Source organism: Phodopus roborovskii, unplaced genomic scaffold, assembly GCF_943737965.1.
Source record: "Phodopus roborovskii unplaced genomic scaffold, PHOROB, whole genome shotgun sequence".
Classification (NCBI taxonomy): Eukaryota; Metazoa; Chordata; class Mammalia; order Rodentia; family Cricetidae; genus Phodopus; species Phodopus roborovskii.
In genome coordinates this window covers 6,723,984-6,749,493 of record NW_026126515.1, presented here as the reverse complement: position 1 = coordinate 6,749,493, position 25,510 = coordinate 6,723,984, and the positions used below count along the sequence as shown (strand labels likewise).

General features: G+C 41.7%; 1 protein-coding gene across 1 annotated transcript in view; it reads left to right on the top strand.

The window, feature by feature from the left end:
- Positions 1 to 23,839, top strand: part of Tmed10 (transmembrane p24 trafficking protein 10) — a 35,798-nt gene extending 11,959 nt beyond the window's left edge. Inside the window, exons 2-5 of the mRNA XM_051196355.1 lie at positions 6,383 to 6,494; positions 10,238 to 10,311; positions 20,053 to 20,179; positions 20,792 to 23,839. Coding sequence (XP_051052312.1) covers positions 6,383 to 6,494; positions 10,238 to 10,311; positions 20,053 to 20,179; positions 20,792 to 20,913 — 435 coding nt within the window. The 3' untranslated portion in view covers positions 20,914 to 23,839. The remainder of the gene's footprint in view (positions 1 to 6,382; positions 6,495 to 10,237; positions 10,312 to 20,052; positions 20,180 to 20,791) is intronic.
- The last annotated feature ends 1,671 nt before the right edge of the window (positions 23,840 to 25,510 follow it).

Genomic DNA, 25,510 nt, shown 5'->3' with positions numbered 1-25,510 from the left:
GTCTAGGGACGAAGGGTTTGTGATAAATAAGCATGTAGATGTGTTCTATTGACTGAGGGTTGCTGAGGATTTGGGGGATTTGAGTGAAGGCTGGCACTATAGCATAGTAAAAGATCAGCAAGTTGTTAGACAGCATCCACTCCGGCCTTCCAGGGAACAGGCACCATTTCCTCCTTTTGAAGAAAAAAGGCCGTGTGTTTAACAATTCTGGTTTCTAGTGCTTTCTGTAAGCTGAGACCTCTACAGGTTGGGGGCTGGAGAGATGGCTCAGCAGTTCAAAGTCTTTGTTTCTCTTGCAAGGGACCTGGATTCAGTACCAGCAGCCTCATGGTAACTCCATCTGTAACTCCAGTTTCAGAATATATAATGTCTTTTGGCCTTTAGGCACACATGTGTTACACATACATACATGCAGGCAAAATACTCATGCATATAAAATTAAATTTGAAAAATACCTAAAAATGTGGGTCCTTCATTCAGCCCTCTAGTAATACAGTTGCATCTGTGCCCTAGAATGAACTTAACCTCTAATGGTTTTTCAGATGTCATGGAACAGACAGAACAAGCAGTCCTTCCATGACTAGTTTCTCTGCACAGTGTAGACGGGTCATTTAGAAGGACCAGTTGGAGGTGGGAATTGTGCAGTCCTTCAGAGGAACACAGCTGAGTTCTTGATTTATGTTGCAAATCTTTCCATGCAACATTGTTACCAGTGCTTCAGTAAGAGTTTATGACCTGCATTTAAGTACTTTTATAATCTGGAAAGGCTCCTTTCATTAAATTAAAAAAATCATTGAAGGACACTTTTAATATTTTAGGAGAAAATTAAAGTGATCATAATCTCTCTTCTAGGAAATAAGGTGGTTGGGCAAATGTGTGTTGGCTCTCATAAATGCTGTTAAATTGAGTTGTTTGTCTAGGCAGTGACCTCGTCCCCTTCCTTGCCTGAGTGCGGAGAAGATGAAATCTCTGATTGTTCATTGCTGTAAGCTTACTACTTTGTCCCTGTTGTCCCCTACTGGTTCTCTTATGATTAAACACACCTCAGCTCCACTCCCTTTAGAATTAGACTAGTGACCATAGTGAAATCTCACCTAGATTTACTAGAAACATTCTGTGTTATCTGAGACACCATTCGTAGGAGATTAATCAAATTGGGATTTTCACATCAGCTTTGTTCCTACTTTTTCAAATTTTTTCAGAATTATTTTATTTTATATGTACAAATATTTTGCCTACATGCATGTATGCTCTATCACATGTGTACCTGGTAACTGAGGAGTTCAGAAGAGCATGTTTTATCCTCTGGAACTGGAGTTGTGGATAGCTGTGAGCTCACTTTTGGGTGCTAGGAATCAAACCCAGGTCCTCTGCAAAAGCAACATCCTCCCAACTAACCACTGAGCCATCCCGTCAGTCTGCCTTGTTGAGCTTTCTGTAAAGGACATCAGTGTGCTTTTAGGAGGCTGGGAGTAGGAAAGGGAGTGTTTAGTGGTGGGCTGATTCTGAACAAAGGAAGTGTGGCACCACACTGGCCACATGAGTTTGGGATTTGACAAGTTCCCAGACCTTTTTCCCTGCTCGCCCTTTGCTTGCTTTCTTTTTTCCGTAGTTGATTACTCAGGAAAAGTGTCCCATGAACAGAGGCTTTAACATCTCTTTGCTGAGATCATGGCCCTGTGGCTGCCTGCTGATGTTGCTGGTGTGAATGCAGAAGAGCAGTGCTGTGGACCATTCGAGAGGCCTTTCAGCTGCAGGAAGCTCTTACCTCTCTTCTTCCCTTGGCTGATGTTCATCCTTTAAGTTTCAGCTCATTCTCCCAAACCCACCATGCACTCCGAATTCCTGTGCACCTGTAGCTGTGATGCTTTGCCTTGCATTCCAGCTGTCCTTTTTGTGTCTTGCTTTCAGCTTCATTTTTGGTATAATTGGTGAACAGAAGTTGTATATACCATGTTGATACTCTCATAAGCCAAGTTAATTAGATTATTTCACCACTTCATTCCAAAAGCCAACAGGTACACAAAAAGGTGTCTCCATCATCTTTAATTATCAAGGAAATGCAAAACTGAAATGGCAAAAAGGAAATAGATAAATGACCTTTCCCTCACTTACCCAGTGACCACAGAGCTCAGGAATTTGCTGTCTCACAGGTTAATGGATAATGTGAAAGGCAGAAACACTGAACTAATATTAATCAGTATTATTAGAGAATTTGGGAGTTTTATTAACATATCCTTTCAAATTTGTCTAATAAGTTAACTTTCTTTAGTTATTATTTTTTCCAAAACAAAATAGCTTTGCTTTTCCTGCTATGTAACATATGCCATGGTAGAAAATTAAGAAAATAGAAGGACTCGTAAACAAAAGTTGATTTGAGTTCAATTCTCAGAATCCCTATGATAGAAGGAGACAGTCAACTTTCTTAAGTTGCCCTCTTCCACATGTATGGCGCCTGCCCTTATCAAAGTAAGTAAGTGAATATAACAAAAAGTAAGTGTGTGTGTGTGTGTGTGTGTGTGTGTGTGTGTGAAGAAGTCCTACCATTCAGAATTAACCACTCTTAAACTGTACTTCTATTTAACCTGTGGTACATGGTATTACATGCCTCTGAGTTTGAGGCTAGCCTGGTCTACGTAGTGTGTTCTGGGATGGCCAAGACTACATAATGGGGAGATACTGTCTTAAAACAACAGCAAACAAAAAGTGCTTCTACTTCTTTGTGTGGTGGAACCAAAGAAAACATTAATATATTTGTGTACTTAATGTGTAAATATTTGGATAGGTATTTTCAATCACTGCATACATTGCTTGCTGTCTCAGAGCCCTTTTGGAGCTTCAGCAGCTCTGTCTCTGCAGTCACTAGGAGTGGTCAGGGCTGCTATGGAAAAGGCCCTAAAGGCTTGATGGTGGTGCTTGCTGGACAGGTTGATGTGTATTTTGGATTTGCTATGCTTTTCCTTCTGGTAAAACACCAACTACTTAAGAAGTAAAGTAGTTGGGACTGGAGAGTCATCTCAGTAGTTAAGAGCACTAATACTCTTCCATAGGACCGGGGTTTGATTCCCAGAACCAAAATGGCAGTTCACATATGTCTATAACTCTAGTTCTAGATAATCTGATACTTTCTTCTCTGGCTCCTGTAGGCACTAGGCATGCACACGGTACACAGAAATACATGCAGGCAAAACACTCAACACATTGAAAAATAATTTTTTGTTATTTTTGAGACAGCGTCTCTCTACAGTCCTGACTGACCCAGAACTCACTATGTAGATCAAGCTGATCTTGAACTCAGAGATCTGCCTGCCTCTCCCAGTGCTGGGATTGAATGTGTGCCCCACTACACCCTGGTAAATAATTAAGGTATTTTAAATTATCCATTCTACAAATATGAAGAATGTGTTGGGCCAGGTATGGTAGCACATGCCTTTAATCCCAGTACTCTGGAGGCAGAGGCAGGTGGATCCCTGTGAGTTCAAGACCTCCTTGATCTCTATAGTTGGGTTTATATATTTTGAAATTTTACAACATACTGAGCACATTGTTAAGTAAGTAAATGGCATGAATGCTTATGTGTATATGTGCATACATAGGCTGTGTACATGAGCTAAATGCCTACAATCTCACTGCATACTGGGATGAAGAGGCAGGAGGATGAAGAATTGAAAGTCATTATCTGATACATAACAAATTCAGGGATAGTCTAGGCTACACGAACCCTGTCTTAAAACAACAAAAGGGGGGGGGCTGGAGAGATGGTTCAGTGGTTAAGAGTCCTGGCTGCTCTTCCAGAGGACCAGGGTTCAATTCCAAGCACCCACATGGCAGCTCACAACTGTCTCTTAGCTCAGTTCCAGAGAATCTGATGCCCTCACACCAATACACATAAAATAAAATTAAACAAATTATTTTAAAAAAAAGAACAAAAAGGTCTGAATGTTTGCTACTCAATTTTACTTTTACATTTTCACTTCTAGACTGGGCATGGTAGTACATGAGTTTAATTAATTTTAGCATGCAGAAGCTGGCAGATCTCTGTGAGTTCAAGGCCAGCTTGGTTTATATAGTGAATTCCAGGGCTATATGAGAAGAATTACCTTAAAACTTTTTTTTTCATCTATCAATGTAAGGAAGCCACTACTTTTTGTGTTTCACATTGCAAAGTAGCTTCCTCTTTTAAGATGAGTGAATATGTGCTTTTATCCCTTAAATTGCTGCACCGTCCCCTTGCTTTACATGTGGCCACTTAACCACAGTATGCCCTTCGACTGTTCTTGTAGGTTATCGTTCATAATGGAGCAATTAAAAATAATGAGGACTACTGTGACCCACTAATAAAGAAGTCATCATTTGTGAATGCTAAACATGTCTGTTTGAAAAGAAAGTTGGGCTTATCCTCTATGTCTAAGATTCATTTTTTGTATGTGTATATGAGAAACTCTGTGTGTGTGTGTGTGTGTGTGTGTGTGTGTGTGTGTGTGTGTGTGTGTGTATGATACTCAGGTGCCTGAGGAGGAGAAATGCATAAGAACTCCCTGAAGCTGGAGTTACAGATGGCTGTGAGCCATCTGACTGAGTGCTGGAAACCTAACTTAACATTCTCTATAAGATCAGTATGTGCTCTTAAGCTCTGACTGAGCCTTCTCTCCAGCCCTTCACATGACGTTTTCAGAAATGGGTTGTGTGTATACATGGCTTCTCCTTTTTTGTAATAGAGTGTCCTGTCTATTCTCACCCCTCCAACCTTGCTATGTCAAGATTTATTTTATATAAGAAATGCGTTTTATTGTATCTTTCTTTGTTATCTCTCTCTTTAAGGAATACATAAGTCTATGTTCTTTAATGTGAGTTTTTGACAATAAAGTCAGTATAACTTAGAACACTGGCTGGATCGGTCCTATACTGTCAACAGATTTTATTGCCAGTGAGATGGAGCTCAACCTGACAATCCAAGTTCGACACCTGGGACTCACATGGGGAAGGAGAAAGCTGAGTCTCCTAAGTTGTCTTCTGACTTCCACATGTACCCATACATAATAAACACAGACGCATATACAGTTTAAAACTTTTTGAAACAGATTTTAGCAGTTGTAGAGCTCAGCAGTTAAGAGCACTGGGCCTGGATTTGGTTCCTAAGCACCTACATGATGGCTTCAGTTCTAGGGAGCTATTGCCCTTTTCTGACCTACTGGTGTATCCCAACGGGGCACAGTAAAGAAACTACAACATGACCACTCCATTAGGGGGAAGGTTTTTATTGTGGGTTAGAGAGAAAAATATCCAGAGGTATCTGCAAGGGGCCAGAGCAGAGAGAAAGAGAAACAGACTGGACATGGCCAGGGTTATCTTTGAGAGAGTGTGGGGTGGACAAATCATATGGATTATAAGGGTTGCCTCTTTGGGGGAATAGAAACCCTGAAAAAGTCCTTTTTACAAGTTCTTGGGTAATGCTGGCTTTTTTCTAACCAGCTTTACTTGAGTTGTAGTACAGCTTGAGCTCATTTCTAGACATGGAGAGCCTTAGACCTAACACCTGGCATCAGGCACACACATGGTATATATACATATATGCAGGCAAAAACTCATATACATAAAATAATCTGAAAGAAAGTAAAAGAAAGAGGGTGTTTAACTTATTTAAATGAATAAACTTTTATTGTTATTTGGGATGTTTTATCCTTTTTTTTTTTTTTTTGTTTTTGTTTTTGTTTTTATTTTAATCAAGACAGGGTTTCTCTGTGTAACAGCCCTGGCTGTCCTGGCACTTGTTTTATAGACCAGGCTGGCCTAGAACTCCACTTACCTCTGCCTCCTAGTGCTGGGATTAAAGGCATATACTCAGTTTCACCATCACACTTGGCGGGGATGTTTTATCTTTTAGTCCAGTTGTTGTCTCTTTCAAAAAGCTTTATTAATTTTAGCTATGTATATATGGTACCTGCGTGTGGGTATGTACACATGAATACATAAGAGGCTGGAGGCAGCAGATCCCCAGTAGCTGAAGTTGCAGGTAGTTGTTACCCACTGGGCGTGTGTGCAGAAAGAGTAGTACATGCCCTCTCTCCAGCTCCCCGCTGTCTTTTTTAGTTTTTTTTTTTTTTTTTGAGGCAAGGTCCCATATAGACTTGGCTGGTCTCAAATCCTCTATATAGTTTAGGATGACCTTGAACTTCTGACCCTCCCCCCTCCACTTGAACAGTGTTGGGATTGCTGGTGTGCATTGCCACACTCAGTTTTTATTTAGTGCTGGGGATCAAGCCCTGTTCAGCTGAGCAACCTCCCCAAGCCCTGGCTATCTCTTTATATTATCAGTCTCCCCTGTTTCTGAGTTGCCCTTCCTCAGGGTTCTTCACCAAGTAACTTTTTATTTCTTCTTTAGATCACAGATTCTGCGGGCCATATTCTGTATGCCAAGGAGGATGCAACTAAGGGGAAATTTGCTTTCACCACGGAAGACTATGACATGTTTGAAGTGTGTTTTGAGAGCAAGGGTAAGTAATTACAGGGTTGGTTGTCCTTGCATTAAGCCTCCTCTCCAGCTCTGCAGGACTTGATTTCTGGCTTCATTTGGTTCTTGTTTTTCTAATAAATTGTCTGGGTGGAATTAAAGGTTGAAGAAATATAGCACAGAGGATTTCTAGGGCAGTGTGTGTTGGCTCATTTATTCCACTGCCTCTCATGCTATGGATGTTCATGTATCAGTGTAGGGTCATCATCTACCGTTCACTCCCATAGCAGATGCTGGGAGTGGGGGAGGCTGGCCTGTGTAATGATAAAGGAGCTGGAGAGAACTAAATCTTTTCCATGTAGTTTTGCTTTGAGCCTAGATCTTCTGTACTAAAATCTGGAAGAAGCAAACAAGAGACTATTTGCCAGGCAAATAAATGCAGAGAGATATCACTAGAAAGGCCCTTCCTTCCTCCCTCCCTCCCTCTCTTCCTTCCTTTCTTTTCTTCAAGCTTTCAAGATCCTTTAAGGCCTTCAGATCAGGCAAGGAAATAGGATAACTGTTCTAATAAGAAATTGTATAGCTTATACTCAGATCAGCCAGAAGCCCATGGTTTTGTGGTTTTAATTGGGCCTCCTAAGTACTGGCATGGTTAAGTGTGTGTGTCAGGATTCCTGCCACCCCTAGTGTTAGGGATGGAACTCAGGCCTTGGGCATTAAAGGCAAGGTCTCTACCAGTGAGCTATAGTCACCTAATTTAGTTGGCTTTCTACTGCTTTGATAAAATACTAGCTAAAACCACCTTGAGGAGGAAAGGGTTATTTCAAGCACAACTTGCAGTACATTGTAAAGGGAAGTCAGGGTAGGAGCTGATGCAGAAGCCATGAAAGGAACACTGCTTCCTGACTTGCTCCCCATGGCTTGTTCAGCCTGCTTGCTTATAACACTTAGGACCACTGGCCCAGGGATGGCCCCACCCACAGTATGCCCTCCCATATCAGTCATCAATCAAGAAACTACCCTGTAGACTTGCCTACAGGCAAGCTGATGAAGGCATTTTCTCAGTTGGGATTTCTTTCCCAAATGAATCAAGATTGAGTCAGGTTAACAAAACACTAGGACATCACTTGCTTGGGTATGTTTGTGCATTTCTTTATTTACTTGTAGACTTTATTTTATGTGTATGTGCACTGAATACATACTTGTTGCTAAGAAGACTCCTAAGAGGTTGTATGATCCTCTAGAATTTTGAGCTAAGGATGGTTGTGAAATACCATGTGGGTGCAGGGAACGAAACCCAAGTCCTGTGCAAGAGTAACAAGTTTAACTTCTGACCTGTTGTTCTTATCTGCCTCTTATCCCTCTAAAGTAGGAAGGAAAGCAAATTTATACCACATCTATGGACAGTGTCACTCTCGTGAGTTCACCTGGGATTGGGCGAAGAGGCTGCTTTGGCTGCCTTGATTGTAGACTTGTTGATTTAATATTCAGAAAACACCCTTGGTTGTCTTAGTCTTTGGAGTTCCTGGGTTTTTTGTTTTTATGTTTAAAAGTGTGTGTGTGTGTGTGTTCTCGAGCTCACGTGTTCTCGCATACCTCTGAGTGTTTGTATGTGTGAGTGCAGGCACTTGCATACCAAAGCACATATGTAGTCAGAGGACAACCCGCTGCAGGTCTTGGTTCTCACTGTCCACCTTGTTTGTTGCTGAGTGTAGCAGGGTAGTGACTTGGGAGCTCCTAAGGATTCTCTTATCTTGGCCTTCAGCCTCATGCCGTGGGAGCACTACAGTTACAGATGTACACCCATGTCTGGATTTTACATAGTTCTGGGGGTTGCACTCAGGTCTTTGTGTTTGCACAGAATCTTTATCTCACTTATATGGTCTTTCTTTTGCTTGCAAGTTGATCTTTCTAGTCTATCCTAATGTTTTTTTATTGTCTTTAAACATACTTAGCCATGTATGTTTATGTCTGTAATCCCAGTACTTGGGAAGCGAAGACAGGAGAATCAAGAGGTCACAGTCAAACTTAGTAGCTATGTTGTGAGTTCTAGGCTAGTCTGGGCTACATGAGACCCTGTGTTAAAAGGGGAAAGGTGGGCTGGAGAAATGGCTTATTGGCTGAAAGTGTTTGCCACTCTTCCAGAGGAATTGAGTTCTGTTCTTAGCACCCAGATTGGGTGGTGTAGGTCTGCTTGTAACTCCAGCTCAGGGGGACACCCTCTTTTGGCTGCTTCTATAGGTATCTGCACATCAAACACGCACACACACACACACACACACACACACACAGACACGCATGCACGCACGCATGCATGCGCGTGCCACCTGTGGTTAAAATGCAAAACACTGTAAAAATTTAAATGTGAACCCTTAGCTCAGATAACCTAGCTATGGAACAAAAGTGGAAGGAAAGGAGAGGAGATGAGAGCTCTAGGCTGACATTAGCTGCTAGCAAGCATCTGAGTGCAAGACTGGAGCAAAGCAGTTTGTACAGAGGGCACAGCGTGGGTACAGGATCAAATATGGACACTCTATTGTTTACAATTTTTTAAATTTATGTATGTGTTTGTCTGTCTGTCTCTCTGTCCTATATCATCATCAGATCATTTGAAGGTGGAGATTATACCTTTGAAAACTCTCACTAGTGCAATTCTAGCTCCCAGTGAGCTTTCCATTAGTACCGTTTGAGTTGACTTCAGCCAGTTTCAGAAAATCTGTCTCTCAGGCAGCAAGGAAATAGTAAAATTCTCTGTGGCTAATAACATCAAGAAACACATTGTTTAAATGGCACTAGATCTGCCTAAGGCTTCTGATTTTATGCAGGTAGTTTTTCTTTTGTTGGGCTTTTGAACAGGACTTCTCTGTGTAGCCCTGGATGTCCTGGAACTCTGTAGACCAGGCTGCCTCTCTCTGCCTCCCAAGTGCTGGGGTTGAAAGTGTGTGCTACCATGCCTGGCTTTATGCAGGCAGTTTTTCATTCTATAAATAGGTAAAATCCAGGAAATTGTGGACAGTTTTCTGGAGGTTTTGAGTCTTTCCTCTTCTACTTAGTGTCTTAAGAGCCACTAAATCAGTTTAATTTTCTGCTTTGATTGCTGCATTGCTTAGGCCTGTTATCCCAGATGGATATTTCCTTCTAAGAAACATCCCGAGGGTTATACTATAAATTTGACTTTTTCCCCGCTTTTTTTTTTAAGCTTTTCAAAGGCTTAAGGGGATATCCCTAAAACCTTTTCTTCACCTATTAAAATAGGCCCTACTTCAGTGTTTTAAACAAAGAGGGGTATTAGATAAGACCTATATTTTCAATGTTAAGGTTTGTTCCAAGTAATCTATCTTAGCATATCCTATAATCCTAAGAGGTCTTGACTGTCTCTTGGAATTTGACAGAGCCCTGTTTTTGAGATGTAGAAATGGTACCCACTCCTGTTGATCTGCACGCCACTCAGTTTCATGCTGGTGTGACTTAAGTATCTTAGTCCAGGAAGGTTGTTTTCTTTTCCCTAGTCTGCCCTTTGTACCAGTTGCAGTCTCTGTGTCCTGCTCAGAGATGTTTGCCAGCGGCGTGTTCTGCTTGCTCCTGGCACCCCACACAGATGAAAGCTTTGTCTGCAGTGCTGGTGACTTCAGTCCAAGCCAGGACTTTGCTGCTGCAGAATGGCAGGGAGCAGTTATGACTGTTTCCTTCTATTGAGAAGATAGGGTTAGGAGGAGGGAGGGTGCATGGGTGATTTCCCGGAATTTTAAGTATTCTGCACAATGAGTCTTTTGATTTCTCTCTCAGGAACAGGGCGGATACCTGACCAACTCGTGATTCTAGACATGAAGCATGGAGTAGAGGCGAAAAATTATGAAGAGGTATGTACTGCTCCAACAGAGGAAGAAGGAGTAACACTCAGGACTTCGAGGTTTGTGTAACCTAATCAGGCCAATGGGCTACACTCTGCCCAGAAGTTTGTGGTTTTCTCAGCAGTCATGTGACAGCCAGCTACGGTCCCAGTGATACAGAAGGTTGTAGTAACAGACTTGAACAATAATTCTGGCTGTGATTATAACTAGTAGACTGAACCAGCTGTCTATACAGCTGTGGTTGGTATAGTAAAGAGCTCAGTTATGCCATTAGCATTCTAGGGGCAGAAGACACACAAACAATTCTGTAAAACTGGAATTCCGTCAAAAATTTTTAAAAATTTTAAATTCCTACTCTTCCCCTCCTCCAAACCCATAGGTAGGTGTAGATCTTAGGGTGTAGATTCAGTGTCTTTTAGTCTTGAATAGTGGTGTAGGTTTTGAGAAGCAATAGTAGTCAAAAAATAACTTCTAGTTAAAGTAATTCCAGACTTAAGGAAGAAGGCAGGGTGTTACAAAAAGCTGCTAGAGAGAGGGGCTGTAATGATGACTGGAAATTTGAAGGAGGCCCTTGTGGTGCACACTGGTGATCCCAGCACTTGGGAGGCAAAGGTGCAAGGGTTACCACAGTTTGAGGCCAGTTCTAGATCAGTCTGGGTTATATAGCAAGACAGAAATTTCATTCTGATAGGAAATATTATCGAATAATAGGAATGTATGTTTTGGGGTATTCTAAGGAAAAGTTGCTTCATGTGGTTTAGAAGAATTTTTAGGAATGATGAACAGACATTGCTCCAGCAAGACTTTGGAAGGAGATTGTTCTCTAGTGGAAGCAGATAGGAAATGATTGGCCATTTGTGCATCAGGAAGTGTCAGTGTAATGATTATAAGGGCATGGAGTTTCCCTCTTTCTGTTCACATGTTCAGGGGAGTGAAACCAGAGGAACTTAGAAGCACTAGATAAAGCGAGCAAATGCTACAGTACCCACTAAGAGACAGTTCCCAGTAGAGACTAAATTGCTTGTATCTCCGGGCTCATTTAATTAAAGAAATAAAGTGAGAGAGCCTCTGTTTGATGAGTTTAAAAGTGAAAGTTTAAGTCTTCAAGATTCTGAAGAATCATATCGAAATAAGACAATGTTTTAAACTGCTATTATGAGATATTAGACACTAAGAAAGCTGTGGCCTTTGGTTTTATTTCGATTTTTTTGTTTTTTTCAAGACAGGGTTTCTCTGTGTAGCCCTGCCTGTCCTGGTATCCACTCTGTAGACCAGGCTAGCCTCGGACTCAGATCTGCCCACCAAGTGCTAGGATTAAAGGCGTGCACCACCACTGCCCCATTTATGTCTTAACTTTTTATAGCCCACTGAGTCTAGTTAGTGCTGTCCATGTGCACATGGCTGTGGGGCATGAGCAGCCTGGCAGTGGCCACATTCCCAAAGAACAATGGCTTCCCCCTAGCCATTAACAGCTCCTCAGCGAGGCTTGTTCAGATCTTGTGCAGCTGCTGTGAGCTCTTTGTGTGCTCAAGGACCATGTCATGTGTGGAAGACAGCATTTTACAGCTGTCCTCCTCCCTGTCCTCTAGAGCTTGCATTCTTTCTGCTTCCTTCTCCTCCGCACTCCCTGCGCCCCGGAGCCTTGGGGATGCAGCTCTTCCGAATTACAAGAGTAGGTATGGTGTTTTCAGTGCGCCGTCGATGCTGCTGTCTCTGCTGTCCCCACCCATAGATGAGTCTCTGACACAGGCACCGCTTCCTCCTGGGTCACCTGCCATAACTCTGTCCTGTCATTAAGGCGCATATGTGTTAAATAACGGTACCTGAAGGCCTGTTAACCTGGGGATGTAGCATATTCTCTCCAAAACAATTGGCATTACTGTAGCTTTATAAAAAGAATGGTATGGATACTACTCTCATGCCACATACTACAGGAATTGTCTCTATAATTCCTGCATTTCCAGTACCTTTACGTGTTACTAACACTGGAAAAGGAGTTTTATCTTTTTGACCCTCTGCTTAACATAAGAGGGGAATCCCTAGCAGAAAGGAACTACATGGCTTCCTTTGCCTGCTTCCTGCTTTGGCTGTCTGGCATGTCCTAAACTTTTTACGCACATGATTACCACACAGCTCTAAGGTTCTGCTTCCTAACCACAAACTCTCCCCCACCACTGTCTTTAATGACTTCCCTCTCCCAGCTCCCAATGGCAGAGCAGATGGAGAAAGGCAGAGTAGCTATGACAGGCTGAAATCAGTTCTTGTTTTGAGTCTACAGCTAGGCTACTAGACTCCTTGAACCTTACTTAGCAATAGCTGTGACTTGTCCCAGGCTAATAATGCCTGTGGCCAGATAAAGATAACAGAAGTGTTTTTGCTCCTGAGTTAATTGGGCGTGTTTGGAGCTTTTGAGACATTTCATTTTTAAGCCCTGGAGATAATGGAGACTCTTTAGCCCAAAGGGGTTTGGACCATTTGGCTGCAGGAAGACATTTTTTTTTTCTTCACATCCAGCATCTCCAGAATATGTACTCAGTTCTGAAATCCTGTATGTCTGTAAAATTCAGTAATGCTAAATTGTTTGAGACAGCCTCACCGTGTAGCCCAGGCTGGCCTGGAACTCAGTACGTAGCCTCAGGCTGAGCTCAGTCAATCCCTTAAATCTCAGCCTCTTTGATACTAGGACTGCCAGCCTGTATCACCAGTTTAATCAGTGTCTGAATAGTGGACAGAGTAGCATATTAACCTATTTGGAATGATATGGGGGTCTTAATTAGTAAAATTGTTATATAGTTTTAATACAAATATGGTATTTGGAAGAGAGAATACTTGCTGTAATGCAAAGAAACCTGAAGTCTTGTATTTTGAATTCATAAGAGAAAGAGTGCTCTGTACACAGAAATAGATGTTTGCTCCCTGTGTTTTAAGAACTTCTGCTACTGTCATGCCTCTGTTCCTTAGATAGTGTTATCTCTTAGATTCAGTATGTGTATGTGAATCTGGCCTTTTTGTTTTCTAAGTTTTTTTGAGCTGCTTGTGCTCTGTTTGCAGGAATAGACTCCCTGGTTGTGTAACTGGGGAGACTGTCGGGTTTCACACCTGGGACAAACGACTTAGGTGCCTGTCTGACATACCAAAGCGGACCAGGTTCTCCCCAAGTCTCTCGGGCCTTACCTGTTACAGGGTGTTCGTGGCTGGCATACCCTGCCCTCCACCCTGAATTCTCCAGCCCAGGGGCTGCTATTCCCTATATAATGCAGTTATTTTGATTACCTCGTGCATTCGTCTACTCTTGTGTTCCCTGGCTAATGTACCTGGCCCGCCTTTCCCTTCCCTTCTCTCTCACTCTTCCTGGTCATGTCCAGCTGAACTCTCCCACATGTCTCTGGCTGGCTGTGCTCTTGCATGTAGCCATAATAAACTTTCTCCCCCACCATACATAGGAGCAGTCATGTCCTTCCCTTTTTATTTCTTTTTTCATTCTTCTGGTGGCAAAGGCAGTTTTTCATAAAGAAGGAGCCGTGATCAATCCCCTAACTCCTGAGCCTTTCTTACTGTGGATGCCCACATTTTCAACATGAAGAAGTCCTGTCTATTAGTCTGCTCTCCTATTAGTAGACACTCCAAAACACAGTTAGTGCCACAGCTGAAGACTTCCCAAGTGTTCCGGTTCTCTGGATGCTGTCAGGGGAGAGGGATTCTGGTTCTGTGCACCAGTCCCACAGACCCTCCTGAGTTACAGGACAGGACGTGAGTAAGGCCCCTGAGACATGGTTGATCAGTGTGAATCTCGCCTTCCTTTCCTGCCCATCCTGGAGACTGTCGGATGATCACAACAGAAGTAAATAAGAGCTTTCACATTTTCCTGCCTGCAGTTGAACTTACTATCTGAACTTGACTCTGACAAGCTCCAGCTTGTGAGATGCTGTGAGTGGGCTTGTGATCCGTGTGCCTACCCTGGTACCAGAAAATTGATCCTTGGGTCTTGTTCTTTATCTTTACCTTTTGTTAGCCTACATGTCCCTCACTTTTATTGGTTTGTCTTTGGAGCATTTGGGAGCGGATTTGTTCTTTGAGGTGGGGCAAGGAGGCAGCAAATTAATTTGACTGAATTTGACTTGTAACAAGTTGAGTTTATTTGTTCTGCTTAGTTTTGCTTCAGTGTTACCATTTTTTCTCAGTGCTGTTATGGAGAAGTCTATGAACTCTTTGGTTCACATCATCATCAGCGTGGGGGACATGGATGCAGTTTAGGAAGAGCATAATTTATTGATGCTCTGAAGGTACCTAGACAGGGAAAGGCCACATGACTTTTAGGTTTTTCTAAGCAATATGGACTAGTCATGTTAAACTGGTAGATACATACCATGGGGATGGGATGGAGGGTGGCCTCTGGACTTCATGGTGAAAAGATGCAGCAATATCCCCACAGAGAGCACTTGCTCAGGGGCCATGGTACTTGAGAAAGCTGGCTCCTTTGAGGCCAGTGCTGTGTATTAGGTAATTTCCTTGAGATCAGTCTTGAGATATAAGTCAAACAATAATGTGTGCATGTATCAGTGTATGAGTGCTAATTGTGCCAGCCACAGCTTTAGGCAATATGGAAAAGAAGCTGTCATGGACAGAGTGACAAGGAGTCTTCATGATTGACACTTGCAGATGAGTAGGCTTGGGGAGAATGAGATTGTATGCTTCTGAACTACAGGGTTAATATTCTTGGGTTTTCTAGCCAAGCTTTGCAGTTTTGATGCTAAATAAATGCCCGAGCCTGGGTAGTGATTCAAGAGACCATGGTGCTGCTAATATTAGTCCACCACCGAAGGGGCTGACTATGGGATGTTTAGTTTCCTCTTCTGTAAAATGAGGGGCTCATAGAATGGGTTCCTCTAATACTCTGGTTATTTAATGGCTACATACAACATATAAGGAGAGTGGCACCCCCTAGTGGAATATTTGTGTTGTGCATTGTTGTGGTCTGCCTTTATCAATTAAAAGACCTTATTTCCAGCCTTACAGAAAAAAAGTAGTTAGCATATTAGTCTGTCTTCATGAAACATATAACCTGGTGTTCTTTTAGAAACTTGGAGCATTAAGTCAGATAGCAATTGAGGGTGGTGGTAGGTTTTCATTTGTTTAAACAAGTATGTATTTTAATGTTTAAACAAATATGTATTTTAATGTTTACAGTGCTGATCAAGCTACATCCCATCCTTGCGATGTCTCTCTCTGGATTTGAACTGACTAGTATATGAAGTCCTGGGATACTCATTGAATGCTTAGTCCTGGCCAAGTGAAGAGGGCCTTCTGGAGAATGCACTCAGAATTTCTTTCCATGTTTTACTCTTTTGCCTACAAACATGAGAAGAGTTGTAATGGGAAAAACTGGAAAGATTCTCAAACTTTACTAGTCTAAAAAATTTGACTGGACCCCTCTGACCTAATATAATTATTCACCTTTTGGGGGAGGGTACTTTATATATATGTGTTTCTATCTACCTATCAGTCTATTTTAAATAGGGTCTTGTGCAGCCTAAGCTCACCTCAGTCTCATTATATGGCAGGCAAGGCTGACCTAAAGCCTCTGATCCTCCTGCTTTACCTCCCAAGTGCTGGGGTCACAAGTGTGTACCAGCACCTAGATGAAGGTGCGTGCATGCATGGGATCAGCATCTCTAACCCAAGCTGGCCTCACTCACAGCAGTTCTCCAACCTTGGCATCCTAAGTGCTAGGATTATGGGTTATACACCTGCTCTTACTTCACTTTTGGTTCAGAAGCATCCTAGTGTTGAAATCTGATTTTCTTCATCAAATTTCTAGAACCTACAGAATGAATAATACACTCTGTTAGATTTAGTCTCGTCTCAGTTCCACCAAGCTGGAAGACCGTGAGAAGTTACTTTGTCTCTGAGTCTTAGGTCCTTTGCTAAAAACATAAGGATGATATTTTCCATGACTGAAAGTTATAGTAAAACATAAAGTAACCCATACTATATACATGTGCTAATAGGACTAATTAGTATGTTGCTTTTTTCTTCCCCGGTTTAGCTTAGGCCTTTTTCCTCCTTCCTTCTCACCCTCTCCCTCTCTATCACTTTCTTCCTCCCTCTCCTTCCATTCCTTTTTCTGGTACTGGAGACAGGACCTGGGGCTACTGCATATTCAACAAGTGCTCTACCACTGAGCTATAGCCTTGGCCCTCTTTTCTACTTTGGTATTTTGAAATAGGAACTCACTAAGTTGCCCGGTCTGGCAGTGAGCTCACTCTATAGTCCAGGAAGGTCTGTCTCCTGCATCAATTTCCTGAGTAGTTGTCACCAAGCCTGACTCTCAGCCTTACTTGTGAGCCTTTTATTTGCTGATATCAAGAGCAAAGTCATTATTCATCAAAAATGAGGCTTCCCTTTTTAATTTTAATGAAATTTTTATTTCACTAATAGTAGCCTGGAAATAATTTTCTGAAAAAAAGGATGGGGATTCAGTATGGATTTCACTGAGCAAATAAAGTCAAATTGAACTGCTTAGCTCTGGATGGTGGTAAAGACCTCTAATAGCCCAGTACTAGGAAGAGACTGCAGATTGTAATGGCTGAATAAGCTCTGTGGAATACCATGTAGTCATTGAGAAGAATGAAGTGAACCCAAAGTCCTGATGCTTTTACAAGATCTTCCTAGATTGGAAAAAAGTGAGCCATAGGACACTGTATAGTATGGACCATTAGTAAATACATTTCGTTTTGTGTTTTGTGGTATACTTACTACACACAAAAGTGTAAACGCCATATATATTCTAACAGGATCTAGAAAACCGTGTGCCGAGTTTATAACCATAACTGCCTCTGAAAGGAAACTGAAGAGCTGTCAAGGTAGACTTGGGATTTTTATCCTGTTTCTGGGTAATTAACATTTTTTTTTAGCTGAGAGCATTTATGTATTACTTATACAGCTGAGAAATAAATACTGCAAAGATGGAGAATAGATGTAATTTACATAGGCCATCCTTGATATCAGTGCCTTTTCTGGGTTTTCGGCCTTTGGCTAGTGCCATCTATCATATCTATGTGTCACATATACATACACACACACACACACACACACACACACACACACATACATACGCACGCGCGCACACACACACAGAATTTCTAGCTGGCAGAAGCACAACCACAGTTTCACTTCTAGTTCCTTTTTGCAAGTTTCTATTTGGGGACCCTTAAATAATTGATGTCTAAGAAGTTTCATGCTGTGGCCTTTCTCTGTTTCATTCAGGAAGCTTTGGATGGGGAAGCATAGACCAGGGAAAGGAAAGATATTAAAAGACTAAGTTTGGTTTAGTATATATCTCATTGGTACCTTCTCCCCTGGGGATTTTTGTTTGTTTGGTTTCGGGTTGTTTTAAGTCAGTGTTTCACTGTGTAGCCCTGGCTGTCCTGGAACTCAATTTGTAGATCAGGCTGGCCTTGAACTCACAGAGATCTGCCTGCCACTGCCTCCCAAGTTCTGGAGTTAAAAATATGTGCCACTATACCTGGCTTTTCTTGGGAAATTTTGTGCTCTGTAACTTTGTGTGAAATCAAACGACAGATAAATACTGTAGGTTAATGGCAACCCTGGACCCTCAGCTAGAAAAGCATAAACACTGTATCTCTTGTAACAGGGTCTGCAGATCTGTATGCTAAGTTTATAGCCTCCCAAAGGAAACTGAAGAGCTGTCAAGGTAGACTTTGGATTTTTATCCTCTGTTTCTGAGAACATTTAACTACTGGCTAAATCTTACACAGCTGTCAGATACTTTACATAGCGGCAGCATTTCCCAGTGTGAAGAGGTCATCGTCCCGTGAAGACCTAGGTGTCTAGCAGCAGCAGCACAGCTTCTCTATCCCTGCCTTAGCAGCTGGTTTCTTTTAACATTTGAGTGATTATATTTTTATAATTAATAATGTCTATCTTGTTCTGTGCTCATTCAGCCAAGAGTAGATAAATAAACTGGGTGGATTGGTGCACACATGTAATCACAGCACATTAGAGGTTGAGATAGAAGGATAGTAAATTATAGTGAGACCTTGTGCCAGGAAGAAGATATATATAGGTTAGAAAAGAACATGGAAATCACTCCTAACCCTTTCCATTCATTCCATGTTAGTAGCATTTAATGGAAAACACTCCAGAAGGTGGGGCAGGAGGGTTGCTTTGAGTTTGTGGTCAACCTGTGCTGACTCTGCCAAACAAAGAAATAAACAAATGGCAAATGTAGAAAGGGAATTATTGAAAAATCCTTTGTTTGGGAAAACTTAAAAGCTCCAAAATATTCCTTTATTTACTTATTTTTGAGTGTTCTTACATAGCCCAGGCTAGCCTTGAACTCAGGATCCTTCTGCCTCAACCTCCTGAGAGACTTTTGAAAGTAAATCATGAACCAGACATGGCAGGTGCCTATACTCTCAGCCACTTGAGACACTGCAGTGGGAGGAGTTCAGAAATTTGGAATCAACTGTGCAAATGGCCATAATGAGACCGTCTTATTAGGGAAGTTGTTGGTTTGTTTGGATTGGTTGTTAAAAATATTTGTGTGTATTTGTAATAGGCCCTCGGGTAGACCAGGCTGACCTCAAGCTCACTGTGTAGCTAGCCTAGGATTACCTAAATCTCCTGCCTCCACTTCTGGAGGGTGTATGTATGTATGTATGTATGTATGTATATATATATATTTTTTTAATGAAATAATAGCTGATAAACAAACATAAAGCAACTACATGTTTGCTTGTGTGATATGTACCTCTACTTACCATCCTTCACACCTCAACCTTAGAGATTTGATAATTGGCTGTATCCTTTTTAGTTACTCCATGGTGGTGTAAGAACATATACTTTCTTCTTCTGTGTATATTTGACCTAATATGACTCTCAAAGCTACCATACTAATTGTAGTGTCTGTTGCCTTCCAATGAATGAAAAAGCAATATAAACTGCTTTATTTCATTTGTAAATCTGGGGAAATAGAGTATCATCTTTATAGCCTTCATTGTACAGTACCTATGAAGAAGTGGGTTATTTGTTTTGGTGTATAAGTCATGAACATGAGAAAGACATTGAGCACCTTCCTCTGTTGCTCTCCAACCTTTTTTTTTTTTTTTTTTTTTTTTTTTTTTGAAACAGGGTCTATCTGTTATGGTAGAGCAAGAGGGAGACCATGGTGGATCCCATGGTGGGTGAGGGACAAACATGCCATGCAGGCTGAACTTTTGGGGGAAGGGAAAAGAGAGGAGGACACGCCTACCTCTTCAGAGAAACAGAGGAAAGAAAGCAGAGAAATGGAGGAAAGCGAGCAGGAGTGGGCGGAGCTTGTCTCTTAAAGGGAGCTTCTGTGCCTGCCTCCGCCTCCTGAATACAGGATTTACCTGCACTACTACTATCCTAGTCTTAAAGAAATTTTAATCAAAATTAAAGACCTAAGGTGGAAAAAATATAGTTTGCAGACAAAGGTAGAAAGTCAAATTTTCAAATACTTAGGATGATTGACAGAAGAAAATTTGAATGTGGTAAACTTGTAAAAAGACTTTTTACATTTCATACTTGTATATAGTGCATTCTGGCCTCCCTCCCTCTCTCCCCCCATTTGGCCTTTTTCCAACACTGGCTGACCCCTGCCCTACAAACCCTCCCACTTTGATAGCTTGTTTTGTTTTTGTGCTTGATGTTCTTTACTTGAGCAGCTTTTTCAGGGAGTGGAGCCCTAACTCTGATCTTTTCCAGATTGCAAAGGTTGAGAAACTCAAACCTTTGGAGGTGGAGTTACGTCGCCTAGAGGACCTTTCAGAATCGATCGTTAATGATTTTGCCTACATGAAGAAGCGGGAAGAGGAGATGCGCGACACCAATGGTGAGGGCAGGGTGGCTCTCATGTTGATGAGTGAACTGTAGAGGAAACAGGTCCTGAACCCTGAATGCTAGAGTACACCTTTCTCCATTTGGGAAAAGTGGAACATACTTAGAGAAAGAAAATTGCTTCTTTGGGGCTATTGCTACTTAAAGGTGAATCAGCTGGCTAGATTATCAAAGAATGGAATTTTCTGTGATACAATCAACATGAGCTTGATTGGCTTGTTAGCAAATACCAATTTGTAGTTTTTAACTTTTTAAATGGGATTAGAAGCAAAACAGCACTGGAGCTAGAACTCAGTGCCTTGGTAATGCAAAGAAAGTGGTATGCCACTGAGGCACCTCCCCAGCCAACGCTTTTTAACAGGGTCTTGCTGTGTAGCCTAGGCTGCCCTGAAACTCAGACTCCTCTTGGCTTAAACTTCATGAGTGCTGACATCATGGGTACATTACTACACTACACCTGTCTTTTTGCTTTCTTTTATTTTTCTTAATTGTTTGCGCTCTTAGACTTAGGGACATAATGAGGTTAATTGCTGGTCTTCCCCCTAGCCATTGTTAGCCAACTGAAGCAACTTATTTCATTCCATTCATGATGCTTTCTCTTTCTCAGAGTCCACGAACACCCGAGTCCTGTACTTCAGCATCTTTTCCATGTTCTGCCTCATTGGACTAGCCACCTGGCAGGTCTTCTACCTGCGTCGCTTCTTCAAGGCCAAGAAGTTGATAGAGTAAGGAGGCTCAGTCTTCTGTCCCCGGGTATCTCAGCCGGCAGAACATCGCTGGGATGTGCCTGGCCTAGCTCAAGGCCATCCTACTAACAGTACCATCAAGGCACAGTGGAGCTTTCTTGCCAGAACTGATTTCTTTTGGTGTGGGAAAATATGGGACACCACCTACACCCAACAAGTCAATGAGGACTTCTTTTTAATGCGGTAGGATTTGGACTGTTTTTTTTGACAAGATTATTAAAGTCACCGATGGAAAAACAAGACAAAAAAAAAAAAAAAAAAAAAAAACAGGGGTTACCTAGATAATGCCAAAGCCAGCATTCGTCCTGGGTTTCCTCGTGTGATCATTTGAGCTGTTTGGTTTTGTTTTCCCTTTTTTTCCCTCCCACTTACTCATCACCTTGGTCTTTCACTCTAGTTCTCCTCCCAATGTTCCTATGGCCATGGTCATCTTGTTTCATGGCAGTTGTCCTCTTCGGTTTCCTTGTGAAAGCACCCTGAACTTTCTCTTGGCCCTTAGATGAAATGTTTACATAGTTTCTGGTGATATCCTTCATAATATTGTTTCCTAAAGGGGTCATGGATGGGACACATAAAAAAGTGAGTTTTGAACTGTAGATAATCTCTTAAAAGAAAAATCTCATTTTAGACAATTAAAATGTTTGTGTTCAACTGCTTGAACTCCTTGTGTGTATGTGTGTTTAGTCCTATTTCAGTTTGTCACGTGTGGATCCCAGTGATCATTTCAAGGTGGAGTAGTTCCATCACGTGGTCTTCATACTGCCCTTTCATAGCCACACCCCTTCTGTCCGGCTCCCTAGTCTGCTCACCATCTCTGTAACTTTGTTACTTTGTTATGTAAGTGGAATCATCAAGAGTGTAGTAGCCTTTGGAGGCTGACTTGCCTCTCAGCGTAACTCCCAGGAGTGCGCCTCCTCCCGGTTGTTGCATGTATTGCTGGTTGTTCCCTTTTCATGGCAAATACTCCAGGGTTATGGATGGTACTGCATTGTTCTTAAAGGTCATAGGGGTGGGTTTGGGATTTGGCCCTTAACTAGGAAGGTTCTTATGTGAATGTAAGTTTTCATCACTCTGGGATGCATGCCTAAGAGGGCAATTGCTATGCTGTGTGGGAAGAATTCTTAAAGAAACTCTCCTGCTCTTGTCTAGAGTGGCTACAGCATGTTACGTTTCCACGTTCTCATTAGTGCTTCCTGATGTTGTAACTTAGCCCCTTTAGATAGGTGCCTGTAATAGCTCATTATGGTTTTAATTTGCATTTTCCTAGTGGTGAATGGTGTTGACCATCCTTTCGTGTGCTAGTCATTTGCCATCTGTATGTCCTTGGTAGTGAAATGTCTGTTCATGGCTTTTGCCCATTTTCTACTTGGATCATTTGTTCATGTCACTGTTGAGTTTTGTGTAGGTCCTTTATCAGACAAGTGGTTGCTTGAATTTTTCACGTGACTTCTACCAGGGAGAAATAAGTACATTTTACCAGCCCTTCATGCATGGCCAATCACTGACTTATAATTCCTGTCCTTATATTCTTTCTATGTCCTTAACACCTGTCCTAATCTATAGAGAATTGGACATGGGGTTTAAATAGACATCTAGGAAAGTCATAGAAAGGTAAATACTTGAAAGTATGTGTTGTAAAAGGTTCACTTGTTTGGGAGTATTAGGTACCTCAAAGCTAAGTCTAATATACAAAAGAGATGTGGGGCTGGGAGTGTACCTCAGTGGTCGAGTGCTTACCTAACATGGAAGGCGCTGAACCTGATCCCCAACACTAGGGGGAAAGTTGTACAAATGTTTGTAAACAGGACAAATACTCATTTGTCATCTGATATCTTTCCCACTTCGCCCAGGAAAGTAAGTAGGCGTTCGTCCTTTCTGTAATCTTTAAACCCTGCTGACCTGACAAGGGCTTGTCTTAATTGCTCAGCTGAGAATTATAGGTCTTAGGCCCATGTTGCTTGCCGTAAGGAAGTGGAATATTGAAGTCGTCAGAGAACACTGTAGAGTTGATCTGGATGGAGTGCGAAGGTGAAAGGGAATGATTTCTGTTGTTACAGTCTCAGGCTATTCTGTTAAGGTCCCAGTTACTGTAAACTCAAAAGCCTTTTTTGTCTTATGACTCCCGTAAATTCCTCTTGGGTGGCATGAAGTGTTCTCTGGTACAACACTGCCACCTGCAGTTGAGAAGTGATAGGTCTCCCTTCTAAGAATTTAGCAGTTGAGTCCTCACCATAGCAACAGCAGGTGTTCAGGAATCTGTAACATTCATATATCAAGTCATAGAGGAACAATTCAGGTAGGAAAAGAATAAGCAAAGTTTTGGGTCAAAATCCATCTGTAGACTTTTAAATGCAAAACCGTAGTCTGTGCCATTAGCCTAACAAGAGACTCCTATTTCTGACTTGTGCCTTCCCCTCTTTTAAGGAGCAATGAAATCTACTCTTTTAGGGTTTTCTGTTCTGAAAAATGTCAAAGAAGGTAGGAGAAGATAGAATAAGTATTTTGTCCATATTTTTTCTTTCCAAGTACAGCTCTAAACTTAAGCTTTGTAGAACTGAAATTCTTTCAAATCCTTTGTTTTGATTCATGCCAAAAACAACCAGCTTGGACATTGTGTTTTCAGTTACAAAGTTAATTGAAGAGCATTTGCCTTGGACAACAGGCTAGCACAAAAGCATATCAGCTTTATAAACAGGTATGTTTTCTGCTTCCCTCCATTTTCAGCATATTCAAGATGATCTGAGAATAGTAGTTTCAACAAACCTTGTTATATACCATTGTCATGAACCCCCCCCCCCCCAAGAGCCATTCTGCTGTTTGTTAATGGAAAGAGGCATGTGGGATTTATACAGAGTCACCTGTTGGAGATTTTTGTGTAAACTTTCACAAATAAAGGCTAGCAGAAACCATTTGAGGTGTGCTTTGCTATTACTCTTTAGTGCTTTTGTGTCCCACTTAGCAATGATTCCTCAGTATTGCTGCTTTTTAGGGTGCAGTAAATGAAACATGGAAGAAAATGTTGCCCCTGATTTACTACACATGGATAAAGCCTATATGTGAACTAGTAAACCCTTACATACATGTATGTCACTAATCACTCCTTGTGTGTCATCAGAAAGGATAGGTTGGGGCTGTACACTGCTCTGTAGTGTCTTTTCTTGCAGCTACCACTGGAGTTTCTCCAGAGTTTCCGCGTGCTTCTGTCCTGGAAATACAACCCTGAAGTGTTTTATATTTACAATTTTGGCCTATCTGAGTAAACTATACCCCAGACAACAAAGAGCAGTTTCTCTTCCCCTTTTACTTTTTAACATTTTTTCATGAATATTCCTTTAAAATTATTTATTTATTTATTCTTATATGTATGGGTGTTTTGCCTGCATGTATGTCTGGGAAAGCTGAAAGCCAAAAGAGGGTCAGATCTCCTGGGACTGGAGTTAGAGTTGTGATCCGCCTTGGGAATCAAACCTGGGTCCTCTGGAAAAGCAGCAAGTACTCTAACTACTGAGCCATTTCTCCATCTCCCCATGAATCTTCTTTCTAAGAGCCAACATGAAGTGTTATATAGATCACTAGTTGGCCACACACACACACACACACACACACAGAGTTAATTAGTAAATCCACAGTCTACTTGAGCCCATTTTAAATAGTGTTTCCCAAAATTTGGGGATTTATTTATTTATTCATTCGTTCTTTTTTTAAAAAAAATCTCTATGTAGGCCAAACTGGCCACAAACTCATAGCAGTCCCCTTGCCTCAGTCTTTCAAGTACTATGATTGCAAGGATGAACCACCATACCTGGCCAAGAAAATTTAACATCAAAAAGTGTGGGAGCTGCAGAGATATCTCAGCCAGTAAAGGGCATGACACAGAAACATGAACATCTGAGTTTGATTCCTAGTGCTCATATAAGAGGCTGAGCATGTGCTCATAAAATGTAGCCTGTGCTTATGATCCCAGTACTGGGAAGGCGGAGACAGGTGGATCCTTGTGTCTCATTGGCCTGTCGACATAGCCTAATCATTGAGCTTTAGGTACTGATTAGAGGCCGTGTCTCAAAAAACCAAGATGGATAGCTTCTGATCTCTAGCCTCTGTGTGTGTACCTGCACATACACATACACACCAAAATGTTTTCTAACTGCTGTTTTAGAGAGCATATTGAGTTTGGCAAAACTTATAAATGGGGGGCTGGAGAGATGGCTTAGTGGAAAGAGCACTTGCGAAGACCCTGGCTTGGTTCCTAGCAGCCACATACTAATTCTAGTTCTACGGGTGCCCTCTCTGACCTTTGTGGGCACCAGATATACACATGCTACAAACTACCTGTACATACATGGAGGCAAAACACTCAAACACATGAAATAAAGTCTTTTTTAAAACTGAATTAGCTTGTTTCAATAAAACCACTGCATATTTGTTATAGTTGATACATACATTTTATATATAAATTACTCTGTTTGGTGATATCCCATATATGAGCCACATACATAATTTAAATTTTTATAGCTGGGTAGTGGTGGGCAGGCAGATCTCTGTGAGTTTGGGACCAGCCTGATGTACAAAGAGAGTTCCAG